Source organism: Callorhinus ursinus, unplaced genomic scaffold (assembly GCF_003265705.2).
Source record: "Callorhinus ursinus isolate GAN/ISIS: 27379988/994484 unplaced genomic scaffold, GSC_fseal_2.0 scaffold18, whole genome shotgun sequence".
Taxonomy (NCBI): Eukaryota; Metazoa; Chordata; class Mammalia; order Carnivora; family Otariidae; genus Callorhinus; species Callorhinus ursinus.
Window position 1 is genome coordinate 3,010,192 of NW_027397080.1, and position 18,623 is coordinate 3,028,814.

The 18,623-nt window shown below is 47.5% G+C and overlaps 1 protein-coding gene across 2 annotated transcripts; it reads right to left on the minus strand.

Moving 5' to 3' along the window:
- Window positions 1–4,184: 4,184 nt before the first annotated feature.
- On the minus strand, window positions 4,185–18,325 carry MPL (MPL proto-oncogene, thrombopoietin receptor). 2 transcript variants are annotated; one of them, XM_025856501.2, is made up of 12 exons: window positions 18,231–18,325; window positions 17,949–18,054; window positions 17,449–17,627; window positions 16,611–16,909; window positions 16,068–16,230; window positions 15,681–15,807; window positions 11,065–11,243; window positions 10,761–10,903; window positions 8,433–8,592; window positions 8,180–8,276; window positions 5,969–6,056; window positions 4,185–5,761 (listed from the first exon to the last, which is right to left on the minus strand). In XM_025856501.2, the coding sequence occupies exons 1-12, from the start codon at window positions 18,307–18,309 to the stop codon at window positions 5,369–5,371; spliced, it is 2,013 nt and encodes a 670-aa protein (XP_025712286.1). In that variant the 5' UTR covers window positions 18,310–18,325; the 3' UTR covers window positions 4,185–5,368. The 2 variants fall into 2 exon arrangements, with proteins under 2 accessions (XP_025712286.1, XP_025712285.1); XM_025856500.2 differs by having other exon boundaries at window positions 17,949–18,081.
- Between the last annotated feature and the right edge of the window lie 298 nt (window positions 18,326–18,623).

Here is an 18,623-nt window from a genome sequence, read left to right on the forward strand (position 1 = left end):
GAAAGACAAATACTATGTAATTTCACTTATAGTGGAATCCAAAAAAACAAAATAAAGAAAACAAGTGAAAAAAAACCCAGAAAAAACAAATACAGAGAACAAACTGATGGTTGCCAGAGACGAGGTGGGTGGGATGATGGGTAAGATGGCTGAAGGGGATTAAGAAGTACAAACTTCTAGTTATAAGATAGTCACAGAAGGCGCCTGGGTGGCTCAGTTGGTTAAGTGTCATCTCAGGGTCCTGGGATTGAGCCCTGCGTCGGGCTCCCTCCCTGCTCAGCGGGGAGTCTGCTTCTCCCTCTCCCTCTGTCTCTGCCCCTCCTCCCCACTCGTGCTCGCACGTGCGCGTGTGCTCTCTAAGTAAATAAATAAAATCTTTTTAAAAAAATAAAAATAAAAATAAAATAGTCACAGATGAAAAGCACACCATAGGGAATATAGTCAATAATATTGTAATAATGTATGGTGACAGATGGTGACTACACTTATCATGGTGAACATTGAGTAATACGTAGGATTGTTGAATCACTATGTTGTATACCTGAAAGTAAAATAACACTATACTTCAAAAATACATATTTAAAAAAATTTAAAAAAACTGCACGTGGATTGTATTGATGATATAGAAGTGCAGATCTCGATGGAGTAACCTAAAGCACTTGAGCCATTCAGAAAAGGGAAAGGCGGCAGGTGGGCAGGGGTGGGGAAGGAGTCGAGAAGCTTAGGCACAGAAAGAAGGCCAGAGCTAGTTAGCTTGGTGCCTATAGGAATGCTGTGAGGAAGGAAGTAGCGCGTGTGGTTTTTGGTTTTGTTTTGTTTTGAAGATTTTATTTATTTGACAGAGAGAGAGCAAGAGCACAAGCAGGGGGAGCGGCAGGCAGAGCAGGCAAGGGAGAAGCAGGATCCCTGCTCGGATCCTGAGGTGGGGCTCCATCCCAGGACCCTGGGATTATGACCTGAGCCGAAGGCAGACATTTAACCGTCTGAGCCACCCAAGCGCCCCACGTGTGTTTGTTTTTAAAAATTGTTTTGTTGTTGTTTTACAAACAGGGAAAATGAGGCTGGAAAAGGGATGAATTCCTGAAGATCAAGAAAAAAGATCAGGACTCAGACCTGCCTGTCTGGAGATAAGATTGGACTCCCTTTGGAGAGACATTGTGACTTATCTCCATGGGGCTTTAGAGGTGTCAGGAATTTTGTAGATCCACTAGTCTAATCTGTGTGTGGTGCATCCTCCCCATCCTGGCAACGTACCCATATTTTACAGATGAAAAAGCCAAGGCCCAGGGAAGGGATTTGCCAGACACCACACAGTTGGTGGGAAGCCAGGTCTGACTCCCATTCAATCCAGTGCTCTAATAAGGACTTGAATGAATTGTGTGAATATGCTTAGAGGTGAAGCAGCAATAATAAAGATAATAATGGGTACCATTTATTGGCCATCTACTAACTACTGTGTTTAAATGGTTTACATACATTATTGACTTTAATCCTTAATCCCATAAGGCAGATACTCCATTCCCTTTTTATAGAAAAAGAAACTGGGTCAGAAAAAGGTTAGAAACATGCCTGAAGGCATACAGCCAAAAATAAATAGCGGAGCCAAACTATCTGGCTTACACCTGCATGCCTAACCATATGCTATACTATCCCAGAGAGAGGATGGAAAAATCATGTTTTCAATCATGACCTTAGATCAACTCTGATGATGACAGAGAAAAATCTAGGGCTCTTAGCCCAAACTTAATGTTGTTACTATTTTTGATTTTGAAGTATTCATGGTTTTTTTTTTTTTAATTTCCAATTACCTGGATGACCTGGAGTTAGCAACAGGGGGACCCTGAACCTCAGAGAACATAGAAGAGGTTTTTTAGAGTCACGCGGGTCAAGGCCTTAAATGTTAAGCTAAGGAGTTGGGACTTTATCAGCTAGGCATTGTGGAATCAGTGAGTTTCTGTGTAGAGAGGAACCAAGTAAAACATGTCTGAACACAGGACGTGGCCAGTAAGCTTCTGGAGTAACTCTAGAGGAAAAGAGGGATAGAATATAAATATGGGGACAACCTCAGGGAATTCATAGATTTTAAAATAAAGAAAGGAAAGAAGCCAGCGGAGATTATCCTGACATGGACCTTGAAGAGGGAGGAATTCTAAGATATGCAAAATGGTCAAGAAGAGTGATGACAGAAAAGGTCAGATTTGGCCACTGACAAATAAATCATCAGTGACCATGGAGAGAGCTGGATCAGAAGAGTGCGTGCTTGGGGAAGGGACTGTAGAAAAGAAGGCTGGGGATGGGAAGAGTGTAGAGGCAGCAAGCATGGGATACTTGTGTGAGAAATCTGGGATTGAGAAAAGGGCAGTGCACGGGAATTTGAGGGAACCAATACCAAGGGCTGATGCATGTCTGAAGGTGAAGGCAAAAGAGCCAAGGGAAATGAAAGAAGCCGGGAAAAGGCCAGCTGATAGAACAAGGTGCTTGGATTACCTTACCCAGGAAGAAATGGGATAGAAAACACAGGGAGCTTCCCAGTCTAGGGAAGAAAGATCACTTCCTCTTACACTGGAGGGAAGGAGAACAAGGCTTTAGAGAAGGATAATTAGAGGCCAAGGAGCTGGTTAGATGGAAGAACTCCCACCTGAAGGGTTTGAGTCTAGGAAAGCAAAGGACATGGAAGGAATAAAATATAGGTGACATCTAGGCGGTGAAACAGCCCAGTTGGGATGATAATAAAAATAGCTCAATAAACATTGAGTATTTACTATGTGCTTGGCACTATGTTAACACTTTAATCCTAACAGAGAAGAGATCAAGTTCTGAAGAGTGAAGCTAAAGATTTAGGGGTATGGAGTGTGATAAATAGGAAAATCAATCTGGTGGCAGCATACAGGCTGGGTTTAAGGAGAGATACTGGAGGCAGAGATATTAGTTAGAAGGCTGTAGCAATAGCTCAGTGGAGATGGAGGAGATGGACCCTAGGAAGTCAACGTGGTCAGGACATGATGGCTGAGTGGGTGTAAAAGTGAGAAGTTTGGTGGCTTGGATCTCAATCCTAGCCTTGAGGCCCTAGGATTAGAGTCGGAGCCTTGACCATGGCTAGGGGAAGGAATTATGGAAAATGAGTATACTGGATGTCATCCATTTGTCCCACTCAGACCTACTCTTCCGTCCGTCTCTACCATGCCCTGTGCCTTGTGAAGCTGATTTGTATGGCCTATACAATGGATTCCCTTGGGCTTTGGTTTCTGTCTGGATTCCACAAATGGGAAGAGACTATGGATTAAATTTTGTCGTCCCCCTAAACTCATATGTTGAATTCCTAAGCCCCAAATACTCCAGAGTGGAACCTTACTTGGAAATAAGATCACTGCAGATGTAATTAGTGAAGATGAGGTCATTTGGGTGAGGTCATTTGGGTTATTCAATCCAGTGAAACTGATGTCCTCATAAAATGGGGAAGCTTGAACACAGACACATGAGGAGAATGCCATGTGAAGATAAAGGCAGAGATGGCGGTGGTGCTTCTACAAGCCAAGGAACACCAAGATTGTCAGGGAACCACCAGAAGCTAGCGGAGAGGCATGAACAGACTCTTCCTCTTCCTGGTCAGGAACCAACCCTAATGATGCCTTGAACTTCTAGCCTCCAGTATTGTGAGACAGTACATTTCTGTTGTTTAAACCACCAACTTTGTGGCCCTTTATTACGGCAGTGCTGGCAAACTGATGCAGAGGAGAATAGAAGGTGGAGGGACAGTGAGCCTGAGCCTGACTCCCTCTGTGCCATGTCCGCACAGGTTGGCTCTCTACCAAAGGTCACTCCAGGCAGCCCTCTCTTAGAGTGACTCTCCAGATCTAGTAACCACAATCCCCCCTTACCCCTTGACGTGCCTAGGGGTGGTACCAGCTCCCAGCTGTTGTTAGCCCTGGGGTACTGCACTCTTCCTTGACGGTTTCCCTAAATCCTGCCTTATCTTTATAAATATGCCCTTTATTTAACTCTCATCAAGATTTCCAGTTTGAGTGTGCCACCTATTTCTGCCAAGACCCTGATTAATACAGTGGGTATGTCTGGAGCAAATAAAAACTACCATTTATTTGCAAATTCGAATGAGTCAGGAGAATTCATAACCAGAATGGCCTAAGCACATTTTTTTTAAAAGATTTTATTTACTTATCTGAGAGAGAGAGAGAGAGAGAGTGCACACACAAGTAGGGGAGGGCAGAGGGAGAAGGAGAAACAGACTCCTTGCCGAGCAGGGAGCCCAATGTGGGGCTCAGTGTGGAGCTCCATCCCAAGACCCTGAGATAAGGACTCTGAGATTGGAACCTGAGCCAAAGGCAGATGCTTAACTGACTGAGCCACCCAAGCGCTCCTGGCCTAAGCACATTTACTACTGCAAATGAATGGCCTCGAGGATGAGGGCGCTTGGCATGGGGTTAAGGTGGCATTGTGTGGAAAGAGTTCCTTCATTCAGAAAACATCTACTGAAGGTCTATTATCATGCACCAAGCACTGCTCTAGGTGCTGGGGGGCAAAGACAAATAAATCATGGCCCTGGCCCTCAAGGAGCTCACTCACAACCTAGTAGTAGGAGACAGACACATAAATGGTTACTTGCATAAAGCAGCACAGGTACGGTAGAAGTCAGGGCTGGAGATAAGAACTTTGCAATTGTCAGCTTACAGGAAAGGCAATGGACTCTTGAGGAACTACAATAATTAAGGGGTGGGAGAGATGCCAGGATAAGAGAACAGGAAGGAATAATTATAATAGTTCAGATATAAACATACGTCCTAGGCATTGTGCTCTACTTACACTAGGTCACTCATCCTCTTCACAACTCTGTGGGGTTCTGGCATTATCCTTGTTTTATAGATGAGAAAATCAAGGCACAAAGACTTTAAGTTACGTGCCCAAGGTCACACAGCTAGCAAGTGGGTAAGAGAGGAATTGAACCCAGCGTTGACTGTTGAGTTTATGCTTTTAACTACTCGTATACTCAGAGCCAGGAGAGATGGTGATACTATGGATGCCAAGGTAGGAGAGAATTTAAAGGAGAAATGAGTACTCCCCATGACAGATGCTACGGAGAGATCAAATAAATTGAGGATTGACAAGATCCTACTGGCCCTTGCAGTCACAAGGTTTGATGTGAACTCTGCCTGAGTAGTTTCCTTAGCAAAGCAGGGGAACGAACTGAAGTCGTCTAAAGAGCAAATGGGAAGTGGGGATGTGGAGACATCTTTTCAAGGAGTCGAGCATTAGGGAAGAGAGAGAAAGCAGGTGAGTGAGAGGAGCTTAGTCAAATGAACCTGGAGTGAGGAGAGGGGTCCTGGCTTTATGTCTGCAGCAGGACCAAACGTTGTCAGTGTCGGGGAGCCCAACTATGAGGACAGACAGAGGGGGATGGCCGTAAGGTCTGAGATGTTTGTGCTGTGGGGTTGGGGGTAGGGAGGATGGGAAAAGAGGTTGGGCAGGTTTGGATCTGTCCAGGGAACGGGGAGAGAGGGGCCTGCCAGCCACTCAGAGGTAAGTAGGAATGATTGGCGATGTGGGTGGTGCAGTAGGACCCCAGCTCAGCCATGCGGGGGCACACACACAGGGGCACGGTCCCCGGGCAAGAAGGGGGCAATCCTCGGTAGTCCGTCTGGGTCTGGGAGGAACACAGGGCCACGGAGATCTTCTCTGAGGACTTGGGTAGAATTTCAAGGGGGCTGGGTTCCACTTCCTCAAAGGCATCTGAGATTGCAGCCTTGGGCTGGGACAGTTGGGGGGAAAGAAGTCTGGATTAGAGCAGGTGCAGTGGGGAGGAGGACCTGGACTGTGCAGGAAGGATGGTTAGCTGGGCATAGGGCTCAGGGATGGTAATGCTGGTGGGCAAGGGCCTTGGAAAAGTGTGCACTGGGGCAAGGATCCAACTCCAGGCAGGGCTGTTGCTGGGGAGTGGAGAAGGGGATGTACTCACTGGACTCAGCGATGCTGTATCCCTAAGGTACTGGCCTAGGACCCGGTGCAGGTCTGGAAGTGAGGGCCACAGGGCATGCTTCAGGCTCCTTGGGGAGAAGGAAGAGGAGACTGAGTCACAGGAGTGAATTGGGTTGGAGGAGGAGACTACTGAGGGGGCGGGGGGTTGAGGCTGAGGTTAGGGAGTAAGGCTTGGAGAAGTAAGAGTGTAGTCCAAACAATAAGATAAGGTAGAGGGGCGTAGGTGAAAAGGAGGGAAAGGGGAGTCAGGGGAGGGGAGGTTCGTAAAAGGGGTTTGAGTATCCTCAAATATCCCTGCTTCAGACACACTTGCTGTGCTTGCTATTTTCTGCGCCTCTTGGTTTGTTCCCTTATCTCATTTAGGTCTCTGCTCAAATGCCATCCTGAGAGAGAAGCCTTCCCTGACTGCCATGTCTAAAACAGTACCACCTCCCTTCCCCGTCCCTGTTTCCTGCTCTGCTTTATTTTCCTTTATAGCACTTGACTTACTGTATACGCATTATATTATTACACATGTTTGTGTTTGTCTGTCTCACTCCACTAGAATATAAACTCCATGAGAACAAAGAGTTTGTCTGTTTGCTCAGTCCTCTATCTCCAGGGGATAGAACACTGTCTGGCTCATAGTAGGTCCTCAAGAAATTAGTTCAAAGGGTGAATGAAGAGAACCAGAGCGGCTTATTACTAAGTTACTGGGGAAGGTGGTCTCTCTGGGAAGAGTATGGATTAAGGTCAGTTGGGGCAACCCGTAATTCTTTAGGTTTGTATTTCCACGTGGAAAGACTTGAGTTGAACAACATTTCAGTCTTCTTTTGTGACCTCACTCATATCTCTCCAGGGGAGGAGTGATTTATCTGGCAAATTGGGGACAAGGAACTGAGTAGGCCTGGTTCAGTAGCATCACCTTCCTCTTCTCCACCAGCTTTTTTGTTGGCTCTGACTACCTGCAAAGAGGCTACAATCCGGTCTGCTCAGACAGATAAGTTAATTAAAAATTCAAAGAAAGACATGTTCAAGGAGAGATGGGAGCATAAAGGAGGGACAAAGTTAGACCCTAGACTAACCTAGTCTAGGGTCACCAAGAGAGGCTGCCTGGAGGAGTTGCCTTCCGAGATCAGTCTTCAAGAACCAAGAGATGTTACCAACTGAAGGACTGAGGGGGTATGAATTCTATCCTTGTGTCTGTTTGTTTTGTTTTACTTTTCTATCCTCGTGTTTATAACTTCCAGTGACATTTCTCTTCAGCCTTAGTCTTCCCACATAAACAAGTCATTAGTAACATTTATTTAAGGGTGTGCTATTTGGCAGGCACTGTCCTGAGGATTTAAAGATGACCAAGTAAGGTATAGGGAAGGCATATAAAGAAGTAAATACTGTAAAATGCTACTGGTACGGTGACAGAAGTCGGTACTGGGGCACAAAGAGAGTAGCCAGTCGGGGAGGGTTCAGGAAAGGTTTCTAGGAGTTGGTGGAGAAAGTTATTTTAAGATAAAGGGTATTAGTTATCCAGGGAGGACATCCCTGGCAGAGAGGACATCATATGCAAAGGCACTGAGAAGTAAAACCACTGGACTTGTGGAGGAAATCACTAACAGTTTGGCAAGGCTGATGCACAGGGTGGGAAGGGGTGGAAAGGTGGGCCCTGGGCCAGATTTTATAGAGCCTTGCTTGTCATTCCAGAGTCTGGACTCTATCCTCGGAGCTAGTAATGAGACTTCAGGAGGGGAGTGACAAGGTCATGTGTGCGTTTTAGAAAGATTATTTGGGTGGCTGTGTGAGGCTAGATTGGAGTGAGAAGAGGCTCTGTTTCAGCGAGCCTGGTAGTGTTTGTAGGGCTAAAAAAGGGGACCATTGTTTGAGCGAGGTTTTGGGGGTGGAATGAGCAGACCAGGCCAGACTGGATAAAGGGGAGGGAGGCGCCTAGTGTTCTGGTTTGGGTGATGGGTGGACAGCAGCCCTGTTGCTGATGAGGCGCCAGGAGGTGCGGTTGTTTGAGGGTCCGGTATAGCGGGCATGTTAGAGTGTACGGCAGCGGTGCGACTCTCAGGGGAGATGTGCAGGAAGTGGCTGAAGCCAAAGGTGTGGACTTGCGGTCCTCGGTCCTCGGGAGAGCGGGTGTCATTGGGTAACCCTGGGGTGCTTGTTTAGAGGCCTCCGGCCCCACCCGTCTCCTGAGTGACCGGGGCGGTACCTGTAGTGCGCAGGAAACTGCCACCTCAGCAGCAGCAGGCCCAGGAGGGCACTGAGGCCCAGCACCACGAGCAGAGCGGTCACCAAGGAGATCCAGGCTAAGGGACAAAACCAGTCAGACCTCTGCCGCCCTCGGCTGGAGCCCCGCCCCCAGGCCCACCAGACCCCGCCCCTCACCGCCCGCCCCTCGCTGCGCCGGCGCCCCTCCACTCGCGCAGCCGCAGAGCGCCTTGCCCCTCCCCCCGGGCCCTCACCGATCTCGGAGGTGGTCTCCACGCGCACTGGGTCGGACCAGGCACTCCAGGGGCCTTGGTAGGTGGGGCCGTGGAGCCTGGCGCGCAGCTGTAAGCGGTAGCGAGAGCGCGGGCGCAGCTCCAAGGTCTCTCCCTGGGCCCCGAGAGGCGGCTCCAGCACCTGCGCAGAGGGGGAGTGAGCGGGTGGGCAGGCTCCGGGTGGCGGTGCCTCGGCGTCGGGGCCTCGACAGCCTGGCATCCTTTTGGCCAAAGGCCTACCGCTTTGAATCTCCGGGGTCCCCCCCCCCACCACCAAAGAGCCTCCCTGACAGAATACATGCATCCCGGCGAAAACTTGCAAGGTAGAGCACCCCGACGGAGAGGCGTGCCTAACCTTAGGGAAACACACCCCGCCACACACACGCTGGCACACAGACCTCACCTGCACAGAGAACTAACTACTCATCCTGACACAAATGCAAACACGCACTGACCAGGTCACGCGGACATCCCGCCAGAAGTGCTCCTCAGGATCCAGGTCAGGCGACGGAAGCCCCGGGCACATTCAGATACTCAGGGCCACATAGACTGTTCACAAGTAACATGCATCCAGCAGTGGATGCTAGGTGCTGAGGGTACAAGGACAGATTCCGAGCAGAGGGAACAAGCATCGTGTGGACAAGCAGGGAGACTAGCTAGCCATCATGTAGCAAACATTTATGAACTGCTGGTGATATGCCAAGCACTGGGGAAAGGATAATGAAACATGGTTTCTTGCAAGTCTAATGAGGATCACATGCAAACCAGTAAATAATTACAAGTAATTAGTGCTATAATGATGATATAAGTAAGGCAGAATGGGCGCATGAGGAAGCGTGTCATGCTGCCTGAGCTACTTGGTTGGGGGTTACAGAGTAGTTCAGTGTGCTAAGAGCATGGAGCATGGATGGGTAGGCGGGGTGGTCAAAGATGAGCTAAGGCAGTGGTAGTAGGGTTTTGAAGACTGTTAGTACAATAAACTCAACTTCTGTGTTGATGAATGGAGGGAAGGGACAAGGGAAAAGGAAGAAGAGTCAAGGGTGATTCCAGGCTTGGATAACTGGTAAGTGGTAGAGCCACTGTCAGATAGCAAACAGAGAAGTAAGTTTGAGGACGAAATACCATATGGTTCCATTTTATTAGGTTTAACAAGAGTCAAACCTTAATGATAATGTCTGAACAGTGGTTATCTTGGGGTATGCGTGACTGTAAGGGGCATAAGGAGCTTCTGAGGTGCTAGAAATAACCTATATCTTGATTTGGGTAATGGTTAAATAGGTGAATACGTGTACAAATTGACCAACTGTACATATTTTCTAAAGATTTTATTTATTTCTTTGACAGACAGAGACACAGCGAGAGAGGGAACACAAGCAGGGGGAGTGGGAGAGGGAGAAGCAGGCTTCCCGAGGAGCAGGGAGCCCGATGCGGGGCTCGATCCCAGGACCCTGGGACCATGACCTGAGCCAAAGGCAGACGCTTAACGACTGAGCCACCTGGGCGCCCCATTGATCAACTGTATATTTAAGATCTGTGTATTTTGCTGAATGTAACATACCCCGATAAAAGTAAAATAATCTTGGGGAGGAGGATGAGTTTAGTTTTGCATATAGATATATTGGGTCTGAAATGCCCCAGGGGGCTTTTATGCGGAGCTGTCTGGGAAGAAGTTGTATATACATGTGGTTAATGAGAATAAAAGTAGAGAAAGTAATATTTAATGCATATTGAGTACCTTCTATCTGCCAGGCAGTATGCTAGATATTTATATATTTAATTTTTACCACAACTCTGGAAGATAGATTGTTGTATCTCTATTTGACAAAACTGAGACTTCCCAAGTTTAGGTAATTTACCTAGGGCATAGAAGTTCCTTTCCATATGGGTGTTGGAATGGTAAGATTGGGTGGGTTAATGCATAGTCATTAAACTATAAGCACTTACCTAGGATGAGCATGTATATTTATCGAGAAGAGAAAAGAGTCTAGAATGGGACTATAGGAAGCACAACATATTAAGGAAGGGTGGAAAGGGAGGAGCCAGGAAAGAGGGAGAAGGTTCAGCCAGAGAAATAGTATGAGAATCGGGAGACTGATATCCCAAAGGCAAAGGAAAGAGAAAATTTTAAATGGGAGTAGTCAATAGTGTCAAATGCCCAAGAAAGATTAAGATACCAGTTGAATCAGATCAACATAGATATACAAACCCAGACCCAGATACATGGATACCTTCACTCTTGATAACAGACCCGATGAATCTCAGGAATACCCTGTGTAGTGAGATCTGTGGACATGTTTTCCTCGAACGTACCTTCCAGTCTTGATGGCCTTCTCCTGTGTATCGGAGCTGATAGCAGGTCTCTTGGGCTCCCCAGGATGATGGGTGTTGCCACTCCAATTCCAGCTGCCCACTGGAGACCTCCCTCCAGTGCAAGTTTGGAGTGGGGATGAGCACTACAGGGAGCCAGCAGGGACTGGCCTAAGCCCTTCTGTGCATGAGACATCATGCCACGAGGGCCATGGGTCAGAAGTGCCAGAGCTGGCGATCCTGGGCGTGGGGTCAGGAGTGGTAGGGGCAGAAAGTACGTGGGAGGAGAAGGGAAGAAAATTCTTACCAGCCTGGTGGATCCAGAAAGGGGAGCCCAGGTAGCTGTGAATAGTACCCTGGGCTGTGGTCACCTCCACAAGGATGTGAATAACACTGTCATTTCGTGACTTGAAGTGGCAGCGGGAGAACTGGGAGGACTGTAATCCTGGATATTTCTCCTCTTCACACTTCTCCCAGATGGGGTCCCTAAGAATCATCCCCGTAGTCACTGAATCAGGCCTGCCTCCGAGACTAATCCTGATAATTCCCATCCCAAAGGGGATATGGCCTGTGGGGATTATAATCCAACTCCTCCCTTGGATGGGCTTCCAAGGCTTTCTCTCTGTCTTCCTGCCACGATGTTTTGTTTCCTGAGGCTGACTTTGGTGTCCAGCCTCTTCCTCTTAAGGAAAGAGCTAGATGATTCATGAACACAGCCTGGGCTCTACAGCTCAGGTCTTAGCTTGGTCTGCAACTCTGGTACATGATTGATCTCTGCTCCCATTTCCTCATCTGCAAAATGGGTTAAAAATCCTTACTTCACAGGATTGTTTCAAAGAGCCTTCATCTTTATGGTGGAAAGATCCTCCTGTTTTTAATCTCATACAGCAGGCCTGTTAGTCACCGCTCTGTGTTATTCTACTATTAGGTGATTACAATAGCCTTCCAACGGGCTTTTCTGCCTTCATTTTCACCACTCCCTTGTGGAGTTTGTTCTCCACATGGCCACCAGAATTTGCTTCCAAAATTTTGAACCGATAACGCCCAGAAGAGATCACAAATCTGTCCATTTGTTTGAATCTTTCCCAAGGCCACATTCAATGAGCCACCTCTGTCTCCGGCCTGGATTAAGGCAAACTTCTAACTGGTGACTCTGCTTCCACCTTTACTTCATCATTTCACAGAGAATAATACCTTTTTGAAAGGAAAGTCACATCACGTCCCTCTTCCACTTGAAATCCTTCAGTGGTTCCCTGTCCCCCTTGAATGAAATCCAAACTCCATGCCAGGGCCCACAGGACTCGATATGGTTCAGTTCCTCCCTACCTGGCCATTCTCCTCTCCTACAATTCTTAACACCAGTCTGCCACCCTTCATTCACACGAGCCTTCTTGCTGCGCTACAAATATGTCCCAATCACTGCCTTTGCACTACACCTTGCCCTCGATTGCTCTGACTCTAGATCTCCATGTGACTCATTCTTTTTTTGCCATTTAGGCCTCCTGGTGAGGCCTTCTCTGACCATACAATCTAAATTAACATCCATCCCCCATCCTCCCACTTAGTCTCTATCATATAACCTGTTCTTTGGTCTCTTTACTTCTTTGTCACCCTTCCTCCCCCCCACCCACCCAACTAAAATGGAAACCTCAAGAATGTGGAAACGTTTCTCTTTTATTTGTCACTCTAGCCCCAATGCCTGGCACATAGTCACCCTCAATAATTGTTTATTGAACAAATGAATCATGTCTCCTTCCTGATTGTCATTCCTAAATGGCTAGCCCTTACTAAAATTATTTATTAATGTATTTATGTGTTTACTTCTTTATTCAACAAATAATTAACACAATGTGCCAGGCACCATGCTAGGCACTATGAATACATAGAGGAATAATCAAGGAGCTCTCATTCCAGTGGGAGAGGCGGAAAAACAGACAGATGGTATTTTTCTGTGGTGTGGACTGGCTGGTTTGGGGGGTATCAAGGAGGATAATCTAACCCAGATGGGGAGGGTTAGAGGGAGAGAATACTTCCTGGATAAGACAGTGCTTAGACTGAGTCTTGGACTATAAATAGGATAGGCAAAGGGGACAAACAGGCATCCCAGGCACATGCTTGTGCACAGATAAGAGATATGGTGCTTTGGGGGAAACTCTAAGTGGTACAGAACTCTCTTAGCTTAGAGGGGCCTGGTGATGAGTGGTAAATGGGAGAGGGCAGACTAAGATCATAGATGGTCTTACGGCCTTTCTGAGGAGCTTGAACTTAATCTTGTAGTAATCATGGAGAAGTGTAAGGATTTTAAACAGAAACTTGTCATAATTAGCATTGTACTTTGGGAAGATCACTGTAACTGCAATTTGTAGGAAAGAATTTGTGAGGACAGACTTGAAGTGGGGAAATCCAATTGGACACTTTTATGGATGAAGGACCAGAAACAGGGTGGCGGCAAAGGAGGTGGAGGAAAAGAGATGGATTCAAGGGATACTGAAGAGGTAGAGATGATTAGACTGTTTCTGATTGGACCTGCAGGGTGGGGAAAAGGCAGAAGTCCATGGAAATCACCATGTCAGGCCTGGAAAATTGAGTTGATGGTAGGATGGAGGACAATAGGAGGAGGAGCAGGTTTTGGTAGAAGAAATGATGAACGTCAGTTCTGCTTCCCTTTAAACCATTCATGGCACTTCTAGACTATGGAAATCTGTGCAGTTATTAAAAATAATCAGTTACATCTTTTTGTAATGGGCTCCAAGACACATTTTTAAGTAAAAAAAGTAAGTTGGCAAACTATATATATAATATGATCCGATTCATAGTGAAAATGAAATGTTGTGTATAGACACGTATAAGTACATAGAAAAACTGGAAAAGAACATTAAAACTGTTAATGGTGTTTTTTTCATTATTCATTAATTTAGCAATTTTTTTTTACTGAGTAACTGCTAAGTTCCAGGCACTGTGGTAGGTGAGAATACCTTAGTGAGTAAAAGCAGACGTTGATTTTGTCCTTAGGGATCATGTATAGTCAAGATCAGCCCCTCTCAACTGGAGTTCTGAGACAGGATGATATTATCAGTCAAATAACCACATAAAGTATAAATGTAAAATTGTAACTGTGATAAGTACTTAAGAAGGAGAGGTAAATGGTACAGTAAGCACGTATAATAGTGCTATTGGACCTGATGAGGAAGATCAGGGGAGGTTTCCCTGAGGAGGTGACATTTGAGTTGAGATCTGAAGGATAAGTAGAAGTTAAGACAAGAGGGCTGGGTAGACAGCATGCACAAAGACCCAGAGGCAGGAGAGAATATGGCAGATAGAAGGGGACCAAAGAGTCATAGAGGGGAAAAGGCAGCATAGTGTTAGATGAAGCTGAAGGCATTCAGGGCTGAGTCTGTTAGTACTCTATTAGGCCACAGCAAGGGTTCTTCTTCTTTTTTTAATCCCAAGATCAGTAGGAAGCTATTGAAGATTTTAAAGCAGAGAGTGTTATGAGAATGATTTGGAGGATTTAAGAGGTGATCGGTTAATAAGTCTCCTCAGTAGCCCAAGTGAGACGTCATGATGGCTCATACTAGGGGAATGGCAGTGATGAAAAAATGTGGACAGGTTCTAGAGATATTTAATAGGTAAAATCAACAAGACTTGGTAACTTTCTTACACCATACACAAAAATAAATTCAAAATGTTTGAAAGACCTAAATGTGAGACAGGAAACCATCAAAATCCTAGAGGAGAACACAGGCAGCAACCTCTTTGACCTAGGCTGCAGCAACTTCTTACTGGACACATCGCTGGAGGCAAGGGAAACAAAAGCAAAAACAAACTATTGGGACTTCATCAAGATAAAGAGCTTCTGCACAGCAAAGGAGACAGTCAACAAAACTAAAAGGCAGCCTTCAGAATGGGAGAAGATATTTGCAAATGTCTTATCAGATAGAGGATTAGTATCCAAAATCTACAAAAAACTTATCAAACTCAACACCCCAAAAACAAATAAGCCAGTCAAGAAATGGGTGGAAGACATGAACAGACATTTCTCCAAAGAAGACATACAAATGGCTAACAGGTGCATGAAAAGATGCTCAACATCACTCATCATCAGGGAAATACAAATCAAACCACACTGAGATACCACCTTACACCTGTCAGAATTAACAACACAAGAAACAACAGGTGTTGGCGAAGCTGCAGAGAAAGGGGAACCCTCTTGCACTGTTGGTGGGAATGCAAACTGGTGCAGCCACTCTGAAAAACAGTATGGAGGTTCCTCAAAAAGTTAAAAATAGAACTACCCTACAACCCAGCAATTGCACTAGTAGGTATTTGCCCAAAGGATGGAAAAATACAGATTCGAAGGGGTACATGCACCCCAATGTTCATAGCAGCAGCAGCATCAACAATAGCCAAACTATGGAAAGAGGCTAAATGTCCATTGACTGATGAATGGATAAAGAAGATGTGGTGTGTGTGTGTGTATATGCCATACATATATGTGGAATATTACTCAGCCACCAAATAGAATGGAATCTTGCCATTTGCAACAATGGAGCTACAGTGTATTATGCTAAGCAAAATAAGTCAGTCAAAGACAAATACCATATGGTTTCACTCATACGTAGAATTTAAGAAACAAAACAGATGAACATATGGGAAGGAAAAAAAAAAGAGAGGGAAGCAAACCTTAATAGACTCTTAATGATAGAGAACAAACTGAGGATTGATAGAGGGAGGTGGGCAGGGGATGGGCTAGATGGGTGATGGGGATTATGATGAGAGCATCTTATGGGGATGAGGGCATGGAGGCCAGTTGGTTTTGGGACAAGGGAGGGAAGTGAAGAGGATCAAGAACAATCTCTCCCTTTCTGCATGACCATGCCTCTCTCCCACGACATCGAGCTCAATCAGCAGTTCAGCTCTCACCTGTCTCTGGGACAGCACCGTGCCCTGCTGTGGTAGAAGAAGCCTTGGGAGCTAGCATGGTCCTGTTGCTGCCACTGACAGGTAACATTCTTCAGGTTCAAGGTAAAACACTGCAGTCCAATTTCCACTGAATTAACAGAAGGAAGTCCCATCAGGGCCAACACATTCCCACTCTATAGGGTATCCAGATTATCTTTACACACATAACTTGGAATATTTACCCCCATTCCTTGTTCTCTCCCTGAATATAGTTCACTCTGTCTGTCCGGTGGCAAGTCTGAGGTTATCAGGAAGGACCATGGTTCTCAGAGCTGCCGTATCCAGTCCAGACCTCTCTAGAGATCTTTTCTATCTCCTCCCCATCTTCCCACTCTTTTGTTGACTCACCTGCATCTCCAGGCAGGTCCACGGTTGCAGGGAGGGACCAGGATCCCCAGGAGCCAAGGAGGGAGACCCCATCGGGTTGACTGCGCAGCTGGAGCCAATAGGATTTACCAGGCTGGAGCCCTGAGATGAGGCAGCTTCCACTCCTCACTGTTAGAGATGAAGCCTTGGGAGAAGAAGCCCAGCCTCAGAATCTAGGTCTGCCTCAACCAAGACAGCTTCCATCTCTTATATTTGAAGATGGAACTGAAATGCCCATTTCCTCACTGGATAGATATGCACACAGACTAGGGACCAGGTCAGTGGGTTTCGGGTGGTATTCAGAGCTTTTTAGGGAAATCCCTACTAATTCAAAGGCCTGAAATCCTCAATTTTGTTGGTGTGAATGACCCAAAGTGGGAGATTCCTAAATAGACATGGCTCCCAAGCCCATACTAACTTCCCAAGGACCAACGCAGTCTGGAATCCCCAAAGTATGGCCTATCCTTTCTTGGGGCAAAATCTGGGGTAGGAGATAGGGGGTGGGGCAGAAGAAAGCCAGGATACTTCTCTAGTTGGGGAAGTCTGCTCTGGTCCATCCTGCTGGGGCATCATGGGCTGAGCACATGGAGGCTGGTGCAGAGCTGGGACTGGGTTTAGTCTCTGCAGAACTGGACAGCAGGTTTCTGTGGGCAGCAGCTGCATGACTGTGGGACCAATGGAGTTGCTGGGATCCTTGGGGCCGTAGCGAAGTTCATGCCTCAGGAAATCACTGATTTCGGGAGCTGGGGTCTCCCAGCTGATCTGCAGGTCCCCTGGCTGGCTCCCACCTGAAGCCTTAATGATATCTGGGGGAGCTGGTAAGCCTGGGGGCAAGACAGGGTACACAGAACTCTCTGAGTGCCACAGTCTGTGGCTCAACCCATGGACTGTACAGAGGGGAGTTGGAAGCTGGGTTGGGGGCAGCCCCTGGATTCTAGAAGATCACAGGCCATTGCTTTCTTGGAGGCCAAGGCAAGAAGGTTCCTTATCCTGTTCTCCTTTCCTCCTTAGAACAGTGACCTCACTGTGGCTTTGTTAGACTCAGTGCTCACAAGAGCAGGGATCTCTTCCTCTCTAATAGCCTTGTCACCTAGCACGGTGCCTGGCACATGGTAGGTATTCTGTAACTGTGGAATGAGTCAGTGAATCGGTTCATGATGGGGCAAGGGCACAGGTTGTCTCTGGTGTGAAATGAAATCTAGCTCTGGATGTGAAGAATGATAAGGGGGTCTTGAGGTGCCTCTGGCGGTCTGGTCACGAAGGCATCCACGTTGCCCTAAAGGAGCACAGACCAGTCTGATCCCAGGGGCTGGACTGAGGGCAGCAAAGAGAGGGGCCAGGGTGACAGGAGGATGGCCCTTACCCACGCTATCCACAAAGAGCACCCTCTGGGTCAGAGTCTGATTCAGAAACATGTTCTTCACCCAGAGGTGCAGTGGAAAGAAGAGGCGAACTTCATCCTGGGCTGGAAACTGACACACGTATCGGGTCCCAAAGGGGGGCACGCTCTTGTAACTCAGGGGGCAGGCACGGGGCTTCTCCCTGTGGGCGTAGGAGAAGTCTGTTCCACCTACGTGGCCACCACGACAGGCTCTGAGGGCCCAGTTCTGGGCCCAAGCCCAACTTCTGTTTCCATTCCTGCCATTTTTCTACTCAGTGCCTGGGACAGGTGGGGTTGGGGGTTGTGTATGGGCTGGCACTGGGGATATCCAAAGCACATCTGTTCATTAAGTGGCTACTCGAGGGCATGTACTTGGAGTAGTCCTCTGATAGGGCCCAAAGGCAGGGAAGCTCCAGGAGCTGGGCTCAGCTGAGGCAAGGACAGGACAGATACAGGGGAGTGTGGCACAGCCCAGCACATACCCTGGGTACGCATACAGCAGCTGGTATGTTCCATTGGGTGCTGCCTCTTCCTCATCCCAGAAGCAAGTGAGGTCCTCAAACGTTCGAGAGAAACAGTTCAGGGGCTCTGAATCCAAGGCCAGAAAGGAGGCATCTGAGGAACAGCTGGCGAGTTGAGCTCTGGGTGTTCCCAGGCATGTTTATAGGCAAGAGTAAGGGGCTGGTGGGAGCCTCCTACCTTGCACCCCTCCCAGGGCTCCCTCTTCCTGGGTATAGGTGATCTCCACCCTCCACACACCTCACCTTGGCTGGTGACTTGTGCCAGGTTTTGGGGGGTCAGGAGGAGGCAGGAGGTGACCACCAAGAGGGCCCACGATGGCATTTTCTCCGGCACTGTGTGCCTGGCTTAGCCCATCCTCCCCTCAGGAAGCCGGGCCCCAATCCCCTCCCAGGCCAGCCCCTCAGGTTCCTGTCAGATACAGCCCCACGTCCTGTCCCTGTCCCTGCCCCTGTGGGGCCCATCCAGACCACACCGGGGCCAGGGGCCAGGGGAGGGGGAGTGGGAGTGGGCAGGAGGGTAAGAGGAATTTGGAAGGGAAGATATAGGCCTTTTGGTGGGAGGGAGATGGGGGTTACATTTTTGATCGTGAACCAGGAGACCGAGCCTATGTCAACTATTATAGAAGGGTGTATTAT